At 39.4% G+C, this 22,104-nt stretch overlaps 1 protein-coding gene across 3 annotated transcripts; it reads right to left on the bottom strand.

Moving 5' to 3' along the window:
- Positions 1 to 1,247: 1,247 nt before the first annotated feature.
- On the bottom strand, positions 1,248 to 22,006 carry LOC144638634 (uncharacterized). 3 transcript variants are annotated; one of them, XM_078497846.1, is made up of 20 exons: positions 21,900 to 22,006; positions 21,058 to 21,247; positions 20,889 to 20,940; positions 18,613 to 18,685; positions 17,589 to 17,850; positions 17,401 to 17,452; positions 16,484 to 16,523; positions 15,557 to 15,812; positions 15,145 to 15,196; positions 14,671 to 14,731; positions 13,425 to 14,217; positions 12,925 to 13,008; positions 11,989 to 12,747; positions 11,429 to 11,573; positions 9,680 to 9,753; positions 6,533 to 8,681; positions 4,723 to 6,032; positions 3,458 to 3,521; positions 2,346 to 2,515; positions 1,248 to 1,514 (listed from the first exon to the last, which is right to left on the bottom strand). In XM_078497846.1, the coding sequence occupies exons 2-20, from the start codon at positions 21,118 to 21,120 to the stop codon at positions 1,470 to 1,472; spliced, it is 6,504 nt and encodes a 2,167-aa protein (XP_078353972.1). In that variant the 5' UTR covers positions 21,121 to 21,247; positions 21,900 to 22,006; the 3' UTR covers positions 1,248 to 1,469. The 3 variants fall into 3 exon arrangements, with proteins under 3 accessions (XP_078353972.1, XP_078353982.1, XP_078353989.1); XM_078497856.1 differs by having other exon boundaries at positions 21,058 to 21,141; XM_078497863.1 differs by lacking the exons at positions 15,557 to 15,812; positions 16,484 to 16,523; positions 17,401 to 17,452.
- Positions 22,007 to 22,104: the final 98 nt, after the last annotated feature.

The raw sequence follows: 22,104 nt of genomic DNA, 5'->3' as shown, positions 1-22,104 counted from the left end.
AACTCGCATCATCCAACTCAACACAAGAGATCAGTGGTGAATACACTCCTTGAAAGAGCGAAAAATATCCCATCAACAAGCGCAGGGAAACGCAAAGAAAAGGAGCATGTGGTTAAAGTCTTGCTGAACAATAACTATCCAATGCGGTTTATCAAGAGTTGTGATTCTCATCGCAAAGCTAATCGTCGTGTCTCAGACAGCAGCGACACTCCAAATGATGCCGCAACATCGTTTGTTGTTCTACCCTACGTGAAAGGCGTAACTGAAAGAATCTCAAAAGTTCTACGCAACAACGGGGTCAAAGTTGGCTTTAAACCACTTAACACGTTACGCACACGCTTCCCCAAACCGAAGGACAAACTCACAGCATTCCAGTCTAGATGTGTAGTTTACAGAGTTAACTGCCTTGACTGCAATTTTACCTATTATGGACAAACGGACAGAGCGTTAGCTACTCGAATTAAAGAACATCAAAGAGCAGTCCGTGTTTGCGACAAAAACTCTAAGATCGCGCAACACGCGAACACGTTTGGCCATGATATGGGTTTCAATCATGCAGCGGTGGTGGACAAGTCAGGCGATTACCACAAGAGGCTTTTCCTAGAAGCGTGGCATTCGCAGAGGGACCAGAATGCGGGAAATGAACACATAGACATCCCTGATGTATATAAATAAGTCACTTACATAATGTTCATAGTCTCGCGCAGCGTTCGCGTGTACTTGTATTAGTCACTCGCACGCGCGTACAATGTGAAACCGTTAAAAAGCCGTTTTTTATGCCATGATAACAACCGAAGAAGACCGAAGATTTTCGGTCGAAACGTCTTGAGTACATTATGAGCGTTGTTTACGCTCAAGTAAGTCAGCGTCAGAATTTATAAAGAGTATTAAGTATCTATTTGATTGTATTCAACTTTGCAATGAGGCACACTTGCAAAAAGGTTTGTTGGGTGGCCACGGTAAGGCCACCCTGCGAGCAGGGCCCTTCCTTTTCCACTGATATACTTGAGAAGAAAGGGCTACCAAATCTCAATCACAGGGAAGTTAAAAGAGGCTCTGCTCGCAGGGTGCGGTAAGGCGCGTCGCATTGTAATAGGGGGGTCATTAGTTTTTAGGTTTTGCAAGAGGTCTTGTCTGTGCTTTTGTAAATGGTATTATGTTTAATAAATAAAACAATTTCAGGCCAGGTCAGGTTTCAGGTGGTGAAGTTTGGCAACCCAGTTAAAAGCATATGGTCATACACTGAATCAGTTTTCTGTCAGTTTTATTTGCACCTTAACATCTGTACATCTCCCAAAAGCCGACCGCAAGTGAATTAGCACATAAATTAGCACATATGCTGAAATGTGCCTTTCCTGTCAAACAAATATATGCCAACGGAACGTTTTGCTGTTTCAAATAAAGTTTCAACCTTGCTGTACTTTTTCCTTTTCTCTCAGTTCAATAATCAGTAGGATTTTAATTCTACATTAATAAACTGACGATACGTGTTTTCCAGAAGCCATCTTCCTTCCCTGAAAGAAAAAAAAATTTTCTTCATTATTCATAAAATTATGGATTGTTGAGGTCATTGCAGTACGGACCAAGCGCATTGAACTCCGTAAAAAAAACACCAAGAGCCAGTACGGTCCTGAGCAAGTGAAGAAAGTATGCATTAGTAAGTAATTTTAATTACTAAAATACTGTTTAAATTTCTCATTTGGTTTTGATTCATCCTCTTCCCCAGGGCCACGCGTATTTTTTTTGATTATTTTCTAAGAAACCATCAGCCGAAGATTTCCGACCATTTCCGAAGACTTTGATGACATTATCGGAATATTTCCGATCAATTTCATATTATTTTCGAAGATTACCTTGGACTTTCGAACATTTCCAAAGAATTCCATGAAACATCCGAAGATATTTCGACTATATCCCTAAATCCCAACCAAGTAGCACCCAATCAGGGGAATGAAGAATCGCCTCCCATATAATAATTTCCGATATTTGCTCTTAACGTATTACATGACGCAGCCACAAAATGAAGAATGGAGGGAAATATCCGATGCTAGTATAATTTTCAGATGAGAATATCAAGATCTACAAATGATTGAACTAAAAATGGCAAACCAAACAAAAGTGCACGCGAATAGACTACAATTGCTCACGCTTTACCCATCGAAATTCCAAATAATAGATTTCTGACCCCTATATTTCACTGTGTCTTTCAATACAATTAGACTATTCACCCTTCTACTATTCGCTCATAAAAAACTAGGGCTCTCACCCAGGAGAAAAATGTCTGGGTAAAAATGCAGTCGTAACAGAACAAGTGGTAAAGATGGAAATATTAAAATAATACTTACTTTGTCAAACATCGCCTCCTCAGTATTTTTCCTTTGTAACGTTCCCATTTCTTCTGCCATGAAATGCACCTTGTTTTTACATTTCTGAATTACATTTTCCTGCTCTGCTTGTTTCCTGAGCACCTCTTGACATGATAGATGTGGATCCTTAAATGCCGCATCAGCCAGTCCTATAACCCATGAACATGATGTCAAGCTAATTTTAACTTACTAACTGATCGCAGTGTGGTATAGGAGGGGAAGGGCAATCCCAGTCACGAATCATGAGCCTATTTTACACTGAAATCACGAATTACGTAACTGTTTCAGACAAGTTCTCTAATCACGTATTAAGTCTATTAATGCGTGGAGTTTACCTTTCAAAGGCCTACAAGCAAGTCACGTTCTCAGGTCAACTCAAAGTGTGAAACAGGTCCAATGAGCCGAGAGAACGCTTCATCCACACAATATTAGTCTGACTTCACAGTTCGTGTCGTTTGTGGTTCATTAATTTAAATTTATTCACGAAACCGTTATTTCACGAAAGTTTTAAGCCGGAATCACGAATCACAGTCCTTAAAATGACCAAATCACGCGGCATACTGGACCAGCAGTTCACGAATCATGGCCAGATGTTGGCTGTTTTACCGTATCACGCGCTAAGTTTTGGTCAAATCAGGTGACACGCGTAACCCCTTTACCACCCTGTGATCACTTTATTTAACTAGTGATCGATATGCTATTAAGTGCCTTACAGAGTGGTCCAGGTTTTCGGCCAAATTACTCCCTCAATTTTATTTGATAACTAGTGGCGTGTGATCGCCAAGGATTAGCTATAGGTTTACGATGGTTAACTCTACATCTCTCGTCATATCAAAAGATAAAAATATCAGGAAACACGGAGCCAAATTCAAATGCCTGTGAACTACACGTATGGTAAAAACCTCAACGGAATAACTCGTGAATATAAGTCACAAAAATAACAAACCCAAACATGAGTAAGATTCTTTTACCACGACGTTTTACGATGCAGTCGGTGCATATATTTTATCTTTTGTTAGCGGTATTACATAAGGTAACAGACATGCACGAGACGGAGAGATAACGTGAGCTGATTCTCAGCATAAACTTACTTGTCTGGTTTGCCAACTGACTTGCTTCAGTCCTTGTTGCTGCTAACTGCGATCTTTCACTAAACTAAAATAGCACAGAAATACAGTCATCATGATTATGAATATGATTTTATCCTTACTTGTTGTTTACAGCCGCATACGAAGCTGTGGGAATATTATTGTTGGCTAGTAAATTTAAATAATAATAATAATCATCATCATCATCATCAGCCGTTTCAGCGCCAGGCGACGCATAAGACCTCCACAGTATTTCGCCAGTTGGACCGGTCTTGTGCCGCATTTTGAGCCTAACCCCATGATAAATGAACTGACGCGAGCCCTTTTTCGGTGGACCTTCTCCAGGTAATTCTGGGTCTGTCCCGTTTCCTTTTCCCATCTAGTGTCCAGAACATAGCTTCTTTTGTGACGTTACCCTTGCCCTCTCGCAATATATGCCTAACCCAACGCCATTTAACATTCTTACAATAAACCCATTTTATTACCTGCCGTGCGCGGCTTACCCACTAGGCCTTGGTTATGCAAAGGCTGGATAACGCTGTCCACCAGATAAATCACTACTGAACTGCGCTATCCACCGGGTAGTCAGTTATTCGATGGATAGTGTTATCCACCCTTTGATAAACCGGGCTCAGTTCTTAAACTACAGGTATTTTAAAAAATAGACTTGGGATTATTTTTAATTATTTTTAGAGCTGCTTACTTATTATTTTGTGTAAAGGTAACCTGGCACATAAAGCTTTAGATTCCCCCTTGTTGCTTAGTATTTTAATAAAAAAATTTTTTTTAAAAAAATTTTTTTTTTTTTTTTTAATTAAAATTTTAAAAAAAAAAAAATTTTTAAAAAAAATTTCAAAAAATTTTCACTTTTTAAAAGGGAAAAAAAAAAAAAAAATAAATATTTTTGCCAACTTTAAAAATATTACCACTTCCTAGTGGATTCCGTCTTAAACTCAAATAAAGTGTGATGACCACAAAATATAATGTTTGCCGACAACAATGTAGCTCAGTTTCTTGAGGTGTTTTTGTTTGCAGAATGTCTGTTAAACGACATTTCATGGAAGGCCTCGCTTGTACGTTGGACAAGAAATGAAATAGGCGCAAAGCGTCATGGGAAATACGAAATCCCCCCCTTACGTTGGACTGTACTTTATACTAATACAAAAAGGTGTCCAAAAACGGATATTACCTTCTACATCAGCTTAGACATATGTATTGTTCTTCCTTCATGTACTGAACAAGATGAACTAATCAACTTACTGTCTCACCTTGCCAACCAAACCATCTTGCATGTTTTTGTCTTTTAAAGTTCCTCCAAGACATCTGTTCTTTTCCTGCCACAACGCAATTCGAACATCTCTTTCGGCTTTTCTTTGCTGACCCTTATGACCACAGGAAACACTTTTTGCAGGTCGCTCTGTTTTCAGACTATGAGTGTCACTTTTTTTTGAATGATCATTTTCAACAGACTGTCTTGATGTCATTTCGGGACTTTGCCATGTCTTTGGCTTGCTGATGTTCTGTTTGTCCATAGAGGACAAAGCCTTGAGAGGCAGGTTAGAGGTAAGCGACAAGGAATATGATTGTCCACTTTGACTTTTGACCTTTTTCCTTTCTTTATCGCCGACTTCACTTTGATCATTTTCTGTTAATTCAGTTATAGTTTCTACACTACCAATACTTTTTAGCAGGTCACTAATCCACCGTTGGGTTGCAATTCTTCTGTGCTTCATAAACTCTGCGCCATAGCTGCTTGTTTCTTTGCACGTGCCATGGCTGATGTATTTCTTCTCAGATGGAACCGACGCTTCGTTTTCTTTCTGTCTTAACCTTTGTAGTATAAGTTGTTTGAGCCTATCAGGCGCAGAATGCTTATTTGTGGATAAAGGTGTTTCCTTTCCAGCTTTGCATGTTGTGTTTTCCTCTTCAAGTTGCTGTGGTTCTCCATTCGCAAACTCATTCATAAGCTGCTCCTTGTTAAGCTTGATTTCAACAGTTATACAGTCGATAAAACCACTTTTATTAGAAAGAACTATTTTACTCCCATTCGAGGAGATCAACTTTGGATCATTCAATTTGAACTCTAAAACCTTCTCTGCCGAACTCCCCTGTCTTCTTTGTGATTTAACAGAGCTTTTCGTTTTGGAATCCAGCTCAGCTATCAAATGTTCGATGTCTCTTTCAACGGTGCAAAATTCATTTGAGAATGGTATAACCTCATTTGTACCGGTAAGTGAGCTATGTCGTTGTGCTCTATCCACCGAGTCAATGATTGCGCGTGCCTGAGTAGCAGATGAGCCTTGCACTGGAGTTGTTGTTGATGGCACAGCATTAGCAAACTTGCACTGCTTTGGAGTTCTGTTTTCTTTTGGAGAAAATAATTGCCTGTTGTAGATGGAAGTTTTAACCTTTCTATCTACTGTCGGTTTCTCTTGTCCTTTTTTAACAACACAGGTTTTGTCGCTGTGATTTGTGTTGCCCTCTGTGCCTTGTTCGGCTTTCCGTTCTGGATGAACGTCCTTCAAAGAACCATGATGTAAATTACGAATTACTAATTCTTCTAATGCACTTGTCGCAACTAGATTTAAAGAAAAAAATTAATTAGTTTTTTTTATCAACTGCATGTTATATGGCTATCTTAGCTCAATTTATAAAATATTTTTCCCTTATTTTCTTCACACCCGACAATGGCGGATGCCAAGTGTAGAACATAAAGCCAACAGCATTGCACATATTCTCCTACGCAAGATTTGTATCATACCGGCCCTGCTAATGATTTCTAATGTTGTAAACACCGTGATGAGAACGTGAGAGAACATCTAATAAGGTATAAAATAATTTTCTATGTAAAATCTCAATTTCAAATTAACCAAAAAAGGATGGTTGCGTCTCTCAGGTATTCCCCACCGAACGTTGACTATACAAGAAATTGTTACTTCTCCTCAAAGATCGCCGAGAAAGCAACTTTTGTGGCTTGCTTTTTTGATATTTTTTCTAGAAATCTGGACTTCCCGTGGTCTTCCACAGCAAATACACAGATATTATCAGGTTCATTTTACTTTCATGTATACTGAGTACCTGCAGTCTGCGCTTCTGCTTTCTTTTCTTCGGGAGTAATGTTTTTTGCATCGTTTGCTAAGAGGAATTCGCCAAGATGGGCTTTCTTGTCAGGGCATTGCTTGCTTATAGTAACTGTTGGTTCTAAAGTTTCCATCGTTTCTTTTATTTTAACGTCTTGAGATTCCTGCCAAGGAATGAACACGTCAGCAAATGGTTCTGCAAGGTCTATGTCCTCAGCTAATGAACCCTCTATTGACTCGAAATTAGTGAGAAAAACATCAGCAAATGGTTCCATGCTGTCAAATGTGTCTGCTGAAACATCAGCGGCCTTTTTTACCAGGCTCAAGTCCTTTGCATCCGTGGGTGAGAAAGCGAAAGGTCTGTCATCACTCTTTCTCTCGTTTCGAGTCCAAACATAAGATCCGTTTGCTGCAATTTCGCTTGACTTTGGTGTTTCTTGTCTGTCGTTTTTACTCATTCTTGGAACTCTTGAGTAGGAAGACACTTTTTTCTTGCGTTGCTGCGGGTGTTGTGGATCATCCTTTGAAATCTTCTCTTTATATGAAGTTACGACTTCTCTGAGTGAGCTTCTTGCACCTTCGTTTTCACTTGCAGTATGTTTCAATCTTCCATCCGTGCTGGGCCCTTCATTGTAACTGGGTAATTTCCTCTCCCTTGACAGTTTCGTCTTAGCGTGCTTGATAACCTCACCAAGCCATTCCCTAATGGCTTTCTTAGTTTTTTCTGGATCTTTTGACAATGAACATCTTGTTGTAAAGGGGCCGCCCCGTAATGAACTGGATTCATCTGACAAGGGAGCTCCAAATACCTCTCTTCTCCCGTTTTTATCTCGAGTGGCAAATTTACTTTTAACGTTAGTACCACTAGCTGTGGACTCATCTTTAACACTATCCGTGTTTGGTTGCTTTGTATCAACACTGAGTGAGGTAATTCGACCAAAATGAAACTCTGAATTTTTGGCTTCACTCACCAAGACCTTTCCATCGCGACTGGAATTTGTGTTGCTTTCCGTTTCTTTATGAGTCGTATAAAACTTGCCGTTATCGTTACCTTTATATTTCTGGGTTTCCAAAGACTTTTTGCTCAAAGTAATGGGCTTGAAAGGCTTTACTTGGAGAATCTGGTCGGCTTGCACGGAGCGTAACTTCTCTTCTTCAAATTTTCTTACTAACATTTTTAGGCGTTCTGTTTCTTCTTTAGCTTTGGAAAGTTTCTCTTTCACCTCCTGCAGCAGCATGTCCGTTTCAACCTTGCTTTCTTTAAGTCTTTGTATTTCCTGGTCTTTTTCGTTTATAGTTCTAGACTTGTTATTGATCTCTTGGCGCAGCTCAAAGTTGGACGAGTTCATGTCTCGCGCACTACTAAGCAACTGCTCGATTTTTTCTCTTTTCTTAACGCACTGATTGAACCAATAATCAGAATTGTTCTCGGCACTATTCAGCTCGATTTTTAACGACTCCAACCTATCCTTCAACAGATCCTCGGATTCTGTTTTCTCTTGCAGAGCCTCTTGAAGCTGTCGAATCTGATTCTGTTTGTTGTTCACCACGGTTTCTGAATCGCCATTTTGCTTAATGTTTTCTCTAGGCTTTTCTATTACAGTGGAGCAGTTATTTGTGGGAGTGGACCGGGAACTTGTTTCTTCAGAAGCCTTTGGAGATGTTGAGAATTGTTTACTCGGTGCTTCCACTGAAGTCACTAGCATGTCGTTGTTTAGGTTTTCTTGGCTGTCTTCAAGAAGTAGTTCAATGCTCTCAAGTCGAACAAAGTCACTGCTATCTGACGCTTTAGCTTCAGCTCGCGATACTAAACTGTGTGATGGAAGGTTCGCTGACTCGCATCCCTTAGCATGGGAAACACTGGAAGCCGCACATTCTAGGTCGTCCTGAAGACTTGTTGGAAGACACTCTAGGCTGCTGTTGTCTGGCATGCCGGTGACGTTGTCCTTAATTGCAGTACTGGCGCTTGCATCGCGGTCTAATTCATCGCAAATATTAAACGCTTCATTGGAAGAGGAGAAGCTTATTCCTGTCAGTGACGATTCTGACGAGAAAAGTTCAGCAGTTGATTCACTGGTCAAGGTTTCTGTGCTAACATTTGCCGGCAAAGTGATGACATCAGTATTTAGCTTGAGATCTTCATCCGGCTGAAAAAATTCAGAAATGACCATTAAACACAATGATGGTCAAGATAATGTACTTACAGTACTAATGAGAGTAAAATGGTAACACATACTGCAAGTTACACCTTATTCGAAGGTCTTACATGTATACTTATTGTTTTATGCGAGGCGAGGAAAAATGAGAGAAACAAGAAAGTTATTAATGAGTAATATCTGTAAAACCGTCGCATAAGGAATTTATTATTACATTAAATCTTTCTTGCTATTTAATTCCAAAATAACTTACAGTGTAATACAATGAAACTGTAACAATTAGACCACAAGCCCGAGTTTTTTTATGAGCGAATAGTGAACGAGGCGTGGCCGAGTTGACTTTCTCTCATGTAAAAAGAAGGAGAGTAGTCTAATTGTTTTAGTCAAAAGGATTGTTGCAGCCCAAACGTTTATATTTTATGTATTTTTAAGCCAAAAATCGCCAAAAAGTTTTCCTTTTAAGAGCAACGCACGCGCGATTGTGTTCTTTCAGCGATTAGTAGAATTCTACTTGTGTTCTTATACAAATACGGCACTCCTAATGGCTGAGCTATTTTACACTATCGGCCATTATAGTTCACCCCTACATTTTCTCTGATTCTGATTGGCTTAAATTGATTACGTGACGCGATAGTGTTCATCCGCGGAGGGCAGTATCAGCCCATAGTGCCCGTCCGAGAAACATGCCGAGATATATGGTCAAATGACTTAATGGAGGAATAAAAACTAACAATTATTGGACAAGTTTTAGCAAAATGTCGTGATTTGTCAGTGGTGAGGAGCAGATCAATTATTTGCCGAAGCCGACGTCCGTAGCCAGAGCCAGAGCCGAAACAAGTGTACATTCTCCGAGAATCTTTCTCTTTATTCGTTTCCATCATTTAGAAAGGCAAACAGATGATAATTCTTTATCATCCCGAGTCTTGAAACTTTTGATCTTAAATTTGAGGTATATTTATAAGTTGAACGAGAACGGTTTTAAAATTCACCTTTACTGCTTCAACTTGAGAATCAGATCCGTCAATATTATCTTCTGTCACCTCACACTTTGTCTGTTTTGTTTCTGAGAAGTGGAAAAGAAAAGCAGTTAGAAGTCTTTCAAAAAGTCTTTAAATAAGTCTAGACTGCATTTATATTTTCCTGCTCCCGAAATAAAGGACCAATATTACTAGAAACCATCTAGTGTCACCAAGGCTGTAATACGATTGGCTACGCTTTACCACCGATTATTTTGTGATAGACAGTGAAAAGCCTTCCTCGTCCTCAGGCGCTGGCAGGCCGGGGCGGTTAACGCGGTAAGGCAAGAAAACAGGGAGCGCGGGGGTAGATGGTTAGGGAGCATCAGTCCCACAACGCCAAGCGCACTATCAATCCCATAACACAATGCTCGCGTCACACTTCCAAGGAGTGACACCTGGGGACGAAGTCTAGCGACAGTCTAGCCAGGCAGTTATAAAACAAACATGGCGGCGCTCTCAACGCGTTTTCGTGATGTTTTAGAGAGTTTCTTTACACGACCGCCGGGTGGGTATTAGCCCGGGTCGACTTAATTGAGGACGCGATTTCAGAGAAAACAAAAGATGCGACAAAATATGAAATGAAGATTTATGGCCAGGGGATAAGTGGTAAAAACAGCACTGGTCAAAACACTGCAATCTTAACACTGCAATCTTAACCTCGAGTTTTCAAACTCCTTGAACCAATCTTTGTTTCCTTTGGAGGTTCGAGACATCGGGATTCCACTGTCATTTTTTTGGAAACCACGAATAGTTGATCACACTATAGCTCATAACTGTTAATTGTTAAATTAATGGAATCAAGTAATAAACAAGGGTAACAGTAATAGTAGACTAGTCATATGGTAGTTACCTTACACAGTGCAGTGGAAAGTAGTGGAAATTAAAATACGTTAAAGTGTATATGACATGAAAAATATTTTCTGCTTATTTGAAAGGCCTTTCGAAATACAGAAGAATGGCGTTTTTCTTTTCGAAATATCTTTTTTCGTTTCAGAGATATTGACGTTTTTGTATTATGCAAATTAGATCAGTGATGACGTCATTTAATTTGACTCTAAAAAATGATAAAATACTGAATAAACAATATCTCTAAAACTATTAAAGCAGTGTTCTTGGAACTTGGCACCACAAATGTGCATCACAAAAGAAACAAAATGTTACTCTTAGGGCTGTTGCCATGACAACAGTTTTGCCGCTGGTGCTGTCTCAATAAAAACTGAAATTCCCAGTTTTTGTCTGAAACCAAGAACATCTAGCGCAGCCAAACCGATGGTGGGAATTAAGACAATATGGGAACTATGTCTGTTCTAAGCAGGACAGAGAGAGACTGGAGCTGAAAGAATTGCTATGGCGACAGTACTAAGGGTGTCATTTTGTTCCTTTTGTGATGCACATTTGTGGTGCCAAGTTTCAAGAACACTGCTTCAATAGTTTTAGAGATATTGTTTATTTAGTATTTTACAATTTTCTAAAGTCAAATCTTATGACGTCATCACTGATCTAATTTGCATAATACAAAAAACGTCAATATCTCTGAAACGAAAAAAGATCTTTCGAAAAGAAAAACGCCATTCTTCTGTATTTCGAAAGGCCTTTCAAATAAGCAGAAAATATTTTTCATGTCATATACACTTTAAAGGAAGGATTGAGGTATGCGACTAGTAAATTGTTCTAGATTTTGGTCACGTGGGCGGGTGGCTTGATCTCTGTTTTCATTACCTGTTGTGTCACGTGATGTGGTGTCGACATTTGACACTGGCTCGCCTGAACCCATGAACCGTTTCATTGTTCCTGTGAAAATTTCTTCCATTATTTTCATCATCGATTGAAGAACTTTATTGGCATCGTCTCTGTCAATCAGCACCTAGAAGTAGACAAGTTTTTATGTTACTCAAATAAGTTTTTTCCATGAACATTACCTAAGGTAGCTGTGAACATTTCTTTTTCTCTGGCAAAAATTGAAATCATATCTAGTCAATAATGCATTTCAGTTCCACAATTTAGTCTTACTATAGTTAGCATTTGTTACCATTGACCATATCACTTGGAATAATTGTTAAACATTCTTCTCATCAGCTTTGGAGAACACTTCTCCCCGTAGAACACACATATTCAGATGAGAAACCTCTTCCCAAGTGTCCTGAAGTTTCACGTGACAGAATGTAGCAAGGGAGGTCTACTACGTTTATACAATAACTGCTGTAAACGAGTGCAGTATTTAACTTTCCAATTGGAATGTGTGCAGCATGTTAGCATTTGCATTAAATATTACATCACACCTGTTTTTCTTCCGACTCGGCTTGCGGTAATCCTTCTAGCTCGGCCTTTAAGCGTTTTCTCTCAGCCTCGTGCCAGCTCAACAAGTCACGAATACTATCGGGATCCAAAGTTTTACTTCCTATCCCACGGGGAATGTAAACAACATTTTGATGTTTGGTCTGAAGTGAAGTCACTGACAAGTCTGGTACAAGAGACGACGGCTTGTAGCAATGAAGGTCTTCTTCGTCGCCAGGGACGCACGAAACACGGCGAGATAGCTCTTTCATCATTTGAGCTCTTAGATCTGCGGGGTTCTGACCACTTGAAGCTCTTGGAAACTTTACGCGTGGAATAGGTAGTGAGGGAGGCGGAGGAGCGTAGTCGTCAGCTAAAACGTCATGAAAACTACCTCCAATCGATTTTCTTTTCAACTCCAGAAGCACTTTATTTCTAAGCTGTCCCATTTCTTTATCGCTCAGATTCATGGGAACGTTGAAAACTCTCGGCTTTTTCTTACGAGCTAACTCTTCCTCTCTTTTAGCAGCCATTTCCTGGAATCGTTCTCCTAGAACGTTGTTCAGTTTCAGAGCAAAGCTATCTTTCCATTTCTTGATCTTGCGGAATGCTTGTTGCTCTATCTCTGATGCGTACTTAGGACAGTCTGTCAGGGGGGAGATTGAGGCGAGGGTTGCTCTCCTCCCCTTTTCCTTTTTCTTCCATAATTTCACAGCACCTTCAACTGTTGTTAACTGATCATCGCCACTTGCTGATGAAACGTCCTAATAGAAAATATAAAGGTTATTCATTTAGATTCAATGTTCCATTTAAAGTTTTAATAAAGTAATTTAAACTGGGGAATTTGAACAGCTGACGTATCGAGCGTTCCAACCATTGTCGGGTCTAGGTAGGGAACTGTGGTTCAAGTGTGTGCAGATACAAACTTATTCTCATCTTACCACTTCATGGGAACTAAGCACTTGCTCAGTCACTTGGTTTACAAGCGAAACAGCCGATGGAGTCTTCTGAAGTTCACCTCTATCCTACAGCATACGACAGAAATTAACTATTAGTTCGTACAGTATGATCGTCCGCGGGTGATATAAGGGTAGTCCTGAAAAGAAAAGTTACTGGTATCTGACGTTTCGACAACCTGAGCGGAAGACATCTTAAGAGTCTTGTTTGTTTGTGTTAAGTCAGGTCCGTTAAAAATTGATTGGTCACATTTTCTGCGATGTTATTGGCTGTAATACTTTTGCTTTAAATTGGCGGACCAGCTTTATAGATTCAGTCGTAATGTATTTTAGGCTATTGAGCAGAGTCCCAGTCAGTTGTAAGATTGTGAATGTTGACAACATATATTTTCGTCGCTCGTTTAGCTTCGTTTGTGTTCAGTCAGTTTCGTGTTAAGTCTGAGCTTTCTTTCTTTTTTTTCTCTGAATAAACAAGTTTCCCTTACCTCTTCTTCGTTTCCTTCGTCGACCTCCTTCACCAAAGAAAACGATGGTCGTTTAGTGATTGATGGTCTTCGGTTACGATTTATCCAGTGCCCCATTACTTCTTCACCACCTGTACTCTCTTGAGATGAAAAAAACTTATCAACAGAATCGCTGTCACAGTTCTCCACCAATGACATCACCGATGAAGAACGGCGCCTAACTGACTCCGAACTGTGGTCTCGAGAGGATAAACTGGTCTCCTCTCTCAGCTTTTCTAAAGCCTGCTCGGGAAATTGAAGCCGCGACGGAGATGTCTTAACTTTGTGTATTGTTTCTTTAAATCGTGAATGTTGTTCTTCCATATCAGGAAGGCTCCAAGTTCTAGCCCGGGGTTCAGGTCCCATTGGAACAGGCTCTGAATAGGACCTTGGTCTGTTGGATGGCTTCCGCCAAGAATGAAGCACGCTCTCTTCAGCTTCCAGCTCTTTTTCCGAATCTTCAGATTCACTGCTGACCTCACAAGCGACGTTCAGAGGGTAATTTTCAAACTGGGATGAAAGAGACAAAACGGAGACTGTAGGAAAATCTTGATGAAGAAGGGAACCTTGTGATAAATGAGGCATAATTCTAAAGCAGGATGTTCGGTGAACAAATGATGAGGGCTTGTCTTCTGTAGGCGCTGAGTGCGTGTTGATGTGAGGAAATGTAGTATAGCTTTGAGTTTTCCTCAAACGTTCAGCAGTGAAGACACTCGGGGTTTTTAAAGAAGTAGAGTCACTATAAGAACGTCTTCGTTGTTCGTTAGGCATTGGTCTAAAAAAAAAAAAAGAGCATAATGAGTATGAGTTGCCTCCTCAAGTCTTTGTACCTAAAGCTGGTATAAACTGATGACTATACAACATCAACAGCTAAATATGTCAACTGAACCATTACTTAATTCGACATGTAGAGGTGTTTAAAACAAGAAAAATGTAACAAGTCATTGAGTTTGGGCTCAAGAGTTAAAAGCAGAAAAGAAGATGGATGGGAAAGAACAGCGACAAGGCTGAAAACGATCAGTTTAAACGCTAGATACGGAACCAGATACATATAAAAAACAACAAGAGCAAGCCAGAATAACTCAACAGAAATTTGTTGTAGTTATTTAGTTAGTTAGATGTTATCAGTTACAATTGTTTGTTTATGATAACAGGTATTATTATATAAATGAATCGTATATGCGATAGTCTGTTCCCGTTCACAAATCATGTAAACAGTGCTTCTTACCTCATGACACGAGCATTTTGGTATTGGTTGTCCTTCTTAACTTGGGTGTCGATTTTGTCTCCTGGTAAACAAAAACAACTGATGTAAAACTACAGTCAAAAAACAGTCTACAGTCAGTCAGTTAAACGGAACGCACTCTTCAGATTGCGTAAAAAGCGTCAATAACTGAATCAAGTTGCTGTTTTAAACGCTTGCTACTTGATATAAAAGCTCTATAAGTCACCCGTCAGAAAGTTTAATTTTGAATTACCCCTCCCCCCTACCCCCACCCTTCCTAGATGGTAAATCATGACAAATTTTGAATAATGTAACAACTTTACGCTTTTAAAGTCCAGAAAATACTAAAGCCTTTATAGAGCGTTTACAGTAGCATCAGTCAATTCTAGCTCACTCATCCATGCTAATTTCCTGAAACTGACTGATGTATTACGCACACGCAAATTCTTAAGTTGCCATTCGTGTCCAGTTCTTTACCTTCTCCCACTTCCGGTTCAGTTTGGTTCATTGAAGGTTTGCAGTTTTCAACCTGTATTCAAATAATTGTACAGGATAGGGGAATAATTAAATACATAGATAAAAACATAAGTTGGCACATTAATTTATCGATCAATCGCACGTTAAACGAATAACGTACCGTTAACTCGAACCTTCAAGGGAAATCGAAAAAGGTTCGAGTTATCGTGGGGGGGGGGGGGGGTTAGTTATTAGGGAAAAATTAGTAAGAAAATGACCTGGAGAGGAATCGAAAAAGGCTCGAATTATTGAGGGTTCGAGATACGGGAATTCAACTGTAATTCAATAATTATTTTTAATTACATAGTATAATAATTCATAGTTACAAACCGTTATAATTTATCATTACGCTATTATAGTCCATACCGCATACCGTTTCATCGATTGTTGATTTCAATTCCTCTTCATTGCCGCAGATGTGAAGCTGCTGACCACTGTTATCTTGGACTGATGGCTCGTGTGCTTGTGAAACTTCAAACAAGATTACAAGCTCGGTGCTCGGAATATTTCCCTCACTTTTACATATTTTTACGCTTGGCTCTCTTCCTTCTTTGTATTTATGAAGATCAGTGAGAGATGATACTCTTCGTACGGGAAATGCTATTGACGTTGTCGACTCTGAACTTTTCCTACAGTTGCAAATTTTAAGAAAAAACAAAACTCAGTATTTATTTCGCACTGATTTAGTGCAGGTTTCAAAAAAACTCTCACTCTAAAACTTGTTCTCTTGACAACCGTTAATAACGTTAGAGAGATTAAGCGTGACGTTTATTTTTCCCGCGAAAGGCAAAGACTCAATTTTTGCCGTCTGCCGTTAGGTGTTCGTACGCGGGAAATGGGTAGTTTTGTGTTTGTCGTGAATGTGGGATTTTTTCCTATTTTTATGAGGGATTATAGGTGACAAAATGAAAGGCAAGCTCGCGTTTTTGGCCGTCTGCCGTTAAGTTTGTACAGGATATGTTACAGAGAAAGATACTAACTCTGCGTTTCATTTTTTCTGGAAGATTTATTAAATGGTTCAAAAATGAACAACGGTAAGAAGATATGTGTTTTTTAACGCTCCAATACAAATTTGTTAATAATATTGGTTTAAGAGAATAACGTACATAAGACAGCAAGTATGCAACAAAAGTGACTTTAATATTCAGCTTTGCTAACACATACTTTCCCTTATTCAGTTGTAAAAGGAACTCTGTATTTGCATGCTAGTTTTTGTGATATCAAACATTTGCCAATCATTTATTTATACGAAACAATGAAACCATGCCTCAAGGAGTTTGTTTATTAATGTATCACACACCTTAAGGGTTGAAGAAGGACTTCATTATTCACTTGACTTTCTGTTTGAGAAGTAGTTAATGTAGAAGATAATAATTGAATGTTAATTGAATTGAGGATTATCATAAGGTTTCCTGCCGCGGAGGATAAGCACCGTAAACCGTAAATCAGATTCGTTCACAGGTGCCCTCCCTATACGCACGGAATGTCATGTTACGTGTCACAAGCCTTCAATTTTTTAAAGTGCATTAAAAAGATACCGCCACAAACCGCCAAATGAAGAAGGAAGGCCTGCTATTCAAAATATCTCAAACAACACTACTGTGAAAACATGAAACAAAGGGACCATTCATTTTTATGAACTAGAGGAGGGGGCTGGGGACTGGGGGCTGGTGAGATTGGAGATGGGCCAGGCCAAAAAACATGGCTTTAATGGGGGAAATCTGAAGAAAATTTGCTGTGCAAGGTGAGGGCACTCACAATAATCACCGTAAGTGTCGTATGGTGGCATCTATAAGAAGTGCAACATTTCTACCGGAATGCTTAAAATAGCGTTTCTGAGGTCCTGACAAGAGATAATCAATGCAATATAGCAGTATTATTACTTTTGTCCGTTTGAAGTGCGATTTTATCTGATGTTCTGTAAGTTAAGCTTGAAAAGTTCTAACTTTACTTAATCGTTTACGAAGAATGGGGGCAAGGGTAAAAGATTCTGATGAAGAGGGGGTCATTATATATTACAGGCACTGTCTATCAATCTATCAATCACTTCATTGCTTGACAAGTCATGTTCGGTTTAATCGAAACATGACCCGTTGAACAATTCCTTCTCGAAAAATTAATAATGATAGCAGGTTTTCTGAAAAACTCAGTTCAGTAAGCGACGGTAAGAAGTTGTTTATTACATTTTTAAGCTATTATCAATTTCATATTTTTTACCTTCTCTTACTTCTCCGTCAGTTTGGTTCATCGAAGGTTTGCATTTTTCAACCTGCGTCGAAATGATTGCACAAATATATGTTATCGATCAATGGATTGATTGATCAATCGCACGTCGTAATTACGTATACGTAGTTTATAACGTGGTAGTTCATAATTATGTAGCGTTTTTATTTATAACTGCGTACCGTTTCATCAATTGTTGATTTTGATTCCTCTTCATTGTCGCAGGTGTGAAGCTGCTGACCACTGTTATCTTCGACTGATGGCTCGTGTGCTTGTGAAACTTCAAACAAGATAACAAACTCGGTGCTTGGAATATTTCCCTCACTTTTACATATTTTTACGCTTGGCTCTCTTCCTTCTCTATATATTTGAAGATCAGTGAGAGATGATACTCGGCGTACGGGAAATGCTGTCGACCCTGTTGTCGCTGAACTTCCATCAGAGCTACAAACAAACAAAGGGAGCAACATTTGCTAAACAAAACTCAATATTTTTTAATCTCTAATTTATTGACCAGACATTTGCTGTGCTTTGATTCGCCAACCCCCCGATCTTGACCGTCACATCTAAGACCCCATCCCTATCCCTGTTCCTGACTCAAGCGTGAATCTAAATCGCCTCATCAAGGCTTAAAGTTACCGTATTTACTCGAATAAGCGCTGCGGTGCTTATTAAATTTTTCACGCCTCAAGTGCGACGCTTATTTGAGGGCGGCGCTTATTGAAAAATTTGGACGTTAAAAAGAATCTAATCTTTTACAGTAATTGAAAATAGCGTCTCTTGAGAGAAGTGGCGCTAGCGGCCTTCACGATATTTACAGAACAACGTTTTGTAGAATGTTGGATAGAAAAACTAATGGGCTAGCGGTAAAACAATCACTTTGAACTGCTAAACATCGCTTTCGATGAAAAAAAAATGTCCAATTTTGTTTTAGAGTTGCTTTATAGTGCTGTTTTTAAGTAAACGGAATTCCTCGAATAAGCGCCGCTTTGGGACTGCGGCGCTTATTCGGGGGCGGCGCTTATTAACCTTTTTTGTCCCAAATGCGCTTATTCGGGGACGGCGCTTATTCGAGTAAATGCGGTAAGCTAAAAACCAAAGCAGCCTATCACCGAAAGATATCTATTTTTTTATTTTTATCAAACATTTGCCAATCATCTCCAATACCTTTAACACAAGGAATTTGTTTATAAATGTTGCACACACCTCGAGGGTTGAAGGGCTTCATTATTCACTTCCCTTTCAGTTTGAGAAGTTTCAACAGCTGTAGAGTTCTCATCTAGTGAAGAAAAAAATAATTAAACGTCAATCAAGTTGAAAATTATCAAAACGTTATCGTTTTCAACTCGATTAGTTGTAATAACGTTATATTGAAGGGACATAAGCTCTGGTAATTTCGTATTCACGACTTTGGTGGGTTTCTAAAATACTAGACCTGTCATCATTGAAGAACACTTTTTTAACACTTTTCCTTCGGAAGAAAAAATAGGTATGAGCTATTATTGTCCGTTAATGTTTGTACTGATGTAATGTATATGAAATGATTCATATATGAACTGCGGATGTATATGAAAGTGATAAATGATCATCGCAGTGAATTTCCAATTTAAGCAATTGGAAATAAAGAAGCCTGAAAAAAATTCAGGGCTTCAACGGGCTTTAGCTTGTTATGTTATCAATAGTTCGAGTTCGCTTTATGGCAAGTCAAAATGAGGATCCTTATCTCACAGTACATGCCGGGAAAAAGGACGTTAAATGTTTTTATTATACATTGGTGTCACTAGCTTGATTTTGATTGGCTATAAGCACGCAGCTAAATCTTGCTTGCTGTTTCTCTTACGTCATACCTATAGACATTAGATTTTACATATGTAGAAGTGACGTCATACCTACAGACAATAGTTTTATGCATTCAGAAGTGACGTTACCAAACACACTAACCAGCAGTTTGATCAGTTTTGCCATGGCGGAGTCGAAATCAAGGTTTGCCACACTATCAGAAGAAGATTTAAACCTCCTTCTTGATGACAAAGATGCAAAAAGCACCAAAAGGGCCACAAAGTCAGCACTGAAAGTTTTTCATCAGTATTTGAAGGAAAAGAACGCAGATGAACCTCAAACGAAAGATACGCTTGCGAACGTGCTAAAGCTGTTCTATGCATGTTCTTGTCTTTACAAGTGCAGCTCAGGAATGTGCATAATAAAACAATTATTGGATTCGGTTTTCGCATGATAGCGTTAATTATCAATGCCTCAGTTTCTGTTATCCGCCTCAGCCTTCGGCTTCGGCAGATAACAGAAACTTTGGCCTTGATAATTATCGCTATCATGCTCAACCTCATCCAATAATTGTTAAATATTATCTCGCTCTATGTATACCGCCAATAGGATAGGCCAATCATATCACGCGTTATATCTGAAAGTTCGTAATAACGAACTGAAGTTGGCAACGATTCAGTTTGACTGCTACTCTTGATTTTAAAGGCTGGTTCTCATATGATCGCCCCGATCGTCTCTGTCGCCTCTGTCGCTTCAAAAAGTTTGCTTGCGATCGCGACGATTATATGAGAACATTACAGAGACGTCTGCGACGATCGGGACCCGATCGCGATCGCATCGATCGCCCGTGTTCTATCCGGGCGATCGGTCGCAGACCGCGGCGATCGAAACGATCATATGAGAACTACTTTCGCAGAGGGAGACGATCGAAGCGATCCAAACTGTCCCATGGTGCATCAGTATTACCCAGAACTACTTTTCCGTTTGGCCTCCCTTTTGCTTCTTCGCAGTAAAACGGCAATAATGAGAAGATAGGGGGCCACGAAGTTTGCTTTTGCATCGAATGCTGCCGTAAGCGATATCGGAGTTTTGAAAAAACACACGCGCGTCGATCGGAATAAAATCGAATATTCATATGCGGGAACAAAGAAAAGATCATGATTTATTATCTTGTTTGATTAACCCTATTTTGCATATACCAGACGATCGGGGCGATCATATGAGAACCCCCTGATCGCTTCCAATCGCTTCGATCGCCTATTTGCAAATGACAGAACCGACAGAGACGATCGGGGCGATCATATGAGAACCAGCCTTAAAGAACTCGCCTAAGACAATGTGACTTCCACGCGCGCTCATTAAGTACGTCACAATAGTCAATGCAGTTTAACGAGTCGCTGATTGGCTAAACTAACGGCACGCATTTCGAATCGATGGTTTGGTAGAACCCAAAGATATCCATGGTTACAGGAATTGTAAGCTGCAATATTTAACTCCGACAGCAATATTTTTATTAGAGAATCGTTAAGTGGTAAAAGGAAATAGAATAAAAAAGATTCTACTAGATTATTCCAGGGGTTTTGTATATGTCGTTAGTGGGGGATTAGTGCCGCGAAGAGCAGCGAGCATACCAGCCCTTGTTTTTTTTTTTTTCACTCGTCGTTCCTCGCGCTGCTCCCCAATGCCTAGAACAGGCTATTTACCAGTTTGTTCCGCGCTTTTGATTTCTTCAGTGGACACACCCGAAATAGCGACCTGAAGAAAAAAAATTACCCAAAGTTTAGATGATATAAAGTTCCATCTCAGGTTAACAAATTAAATGTGAAAGGGAGGCGTGTGTATGAGTATAAAACCTTTTTTAGCGTTCATTACCTTGAGCTCGTTTTCTTCGCTGTTTATGTCCTGTTCCAGTGACATCTCTGGTCCATATTCCATTGACACAACACCACTGCTGAGCTTGTCACGTCAAAAACATACACTGTCCATTAGATAAATTTGTAAACACCAAGCAAATGCGATAAACAGCATGTGAAATATGTTAGACATGGGACGCTGTGGTGGGCTGTTGAATTAAATAATCATATTGAATAATTTTCCCACATTAGTTCCACACACAAATTGTGGTCAAGAACTCATTTCTTTCTTAGGGACTACAAAATGAGTAACTAATTCGTTTGTTTCCATGCTTTTGTTTTTTTGTTGTTGCTCCAATATCCATGTACCCTGGATACCAATGGGTGTTTTTTGTCTTTCGCGGCGATGCCGCGATCGTTGTGAGCAAAAAGCGGAGATTTTTTTATTGCTGGCTTCGATCGCGACTTCCCCGCAAAAAAGAAAAAAAAAAAAAGCACACCATCTAACACCCATTGTATTATTCCTGTTCAGTTGTCGAGTGACTAAAACACAAACAGCACTGACTCCATTTCACGGTAACTGAGGATTTCCGCGCGAAGTTGTGACTCGATAAGAATTTCTTTGTATGCTAGTTCAGTTAGAATGCGCATTTCCCTAGTGATCGATTTTGTGGTCCAAAATAACATTAAATTGAAATTTTGACAAGTTAATCGGTTTTAAATAAATTTAAATTTATCGCCATTTCATTTTCTTTGGCAAGAGTAATTGGAGGGAGGCGTATTAATATAACAGACTACATGATTTAACAAGCGCGCAAACTCAAACATTGTACAAAAGAAGACGTGTTACAATTGTCATACCTCAGAATTATTACTTTGTTAACTGATCTTCAAATCCATTCGTTTTTCCATGGAACGTTTAACTTTACTATGTAATTGAACTTTAATACTTCACATCGCTGTATGTTCCATGACGTCATTAATTCTGACGTAACAAAGGTAAATTGAACAGCAATGTCCGCTGACCAGTACCCAGCTTTCACCAAATGAAAAGAAATGAACAGGG

The sequence above is a fragment of the Oculina patagonica genome, chromosome 2 (assembly GCF_052425735.1).
Source record: "Oculina patagonica isolate OP01 chromosome 2, crgOcupat, whole genome shotgun sequence".
NCBI lineage: Eukaryota > Metazoa > Cnidaria > Anthozoa > Scleractinia > Oculinidae > Oculina > Oculina patagonica.
This window is presented reverse-complemented; position numbering and strand designations above follow the sequence as displayed.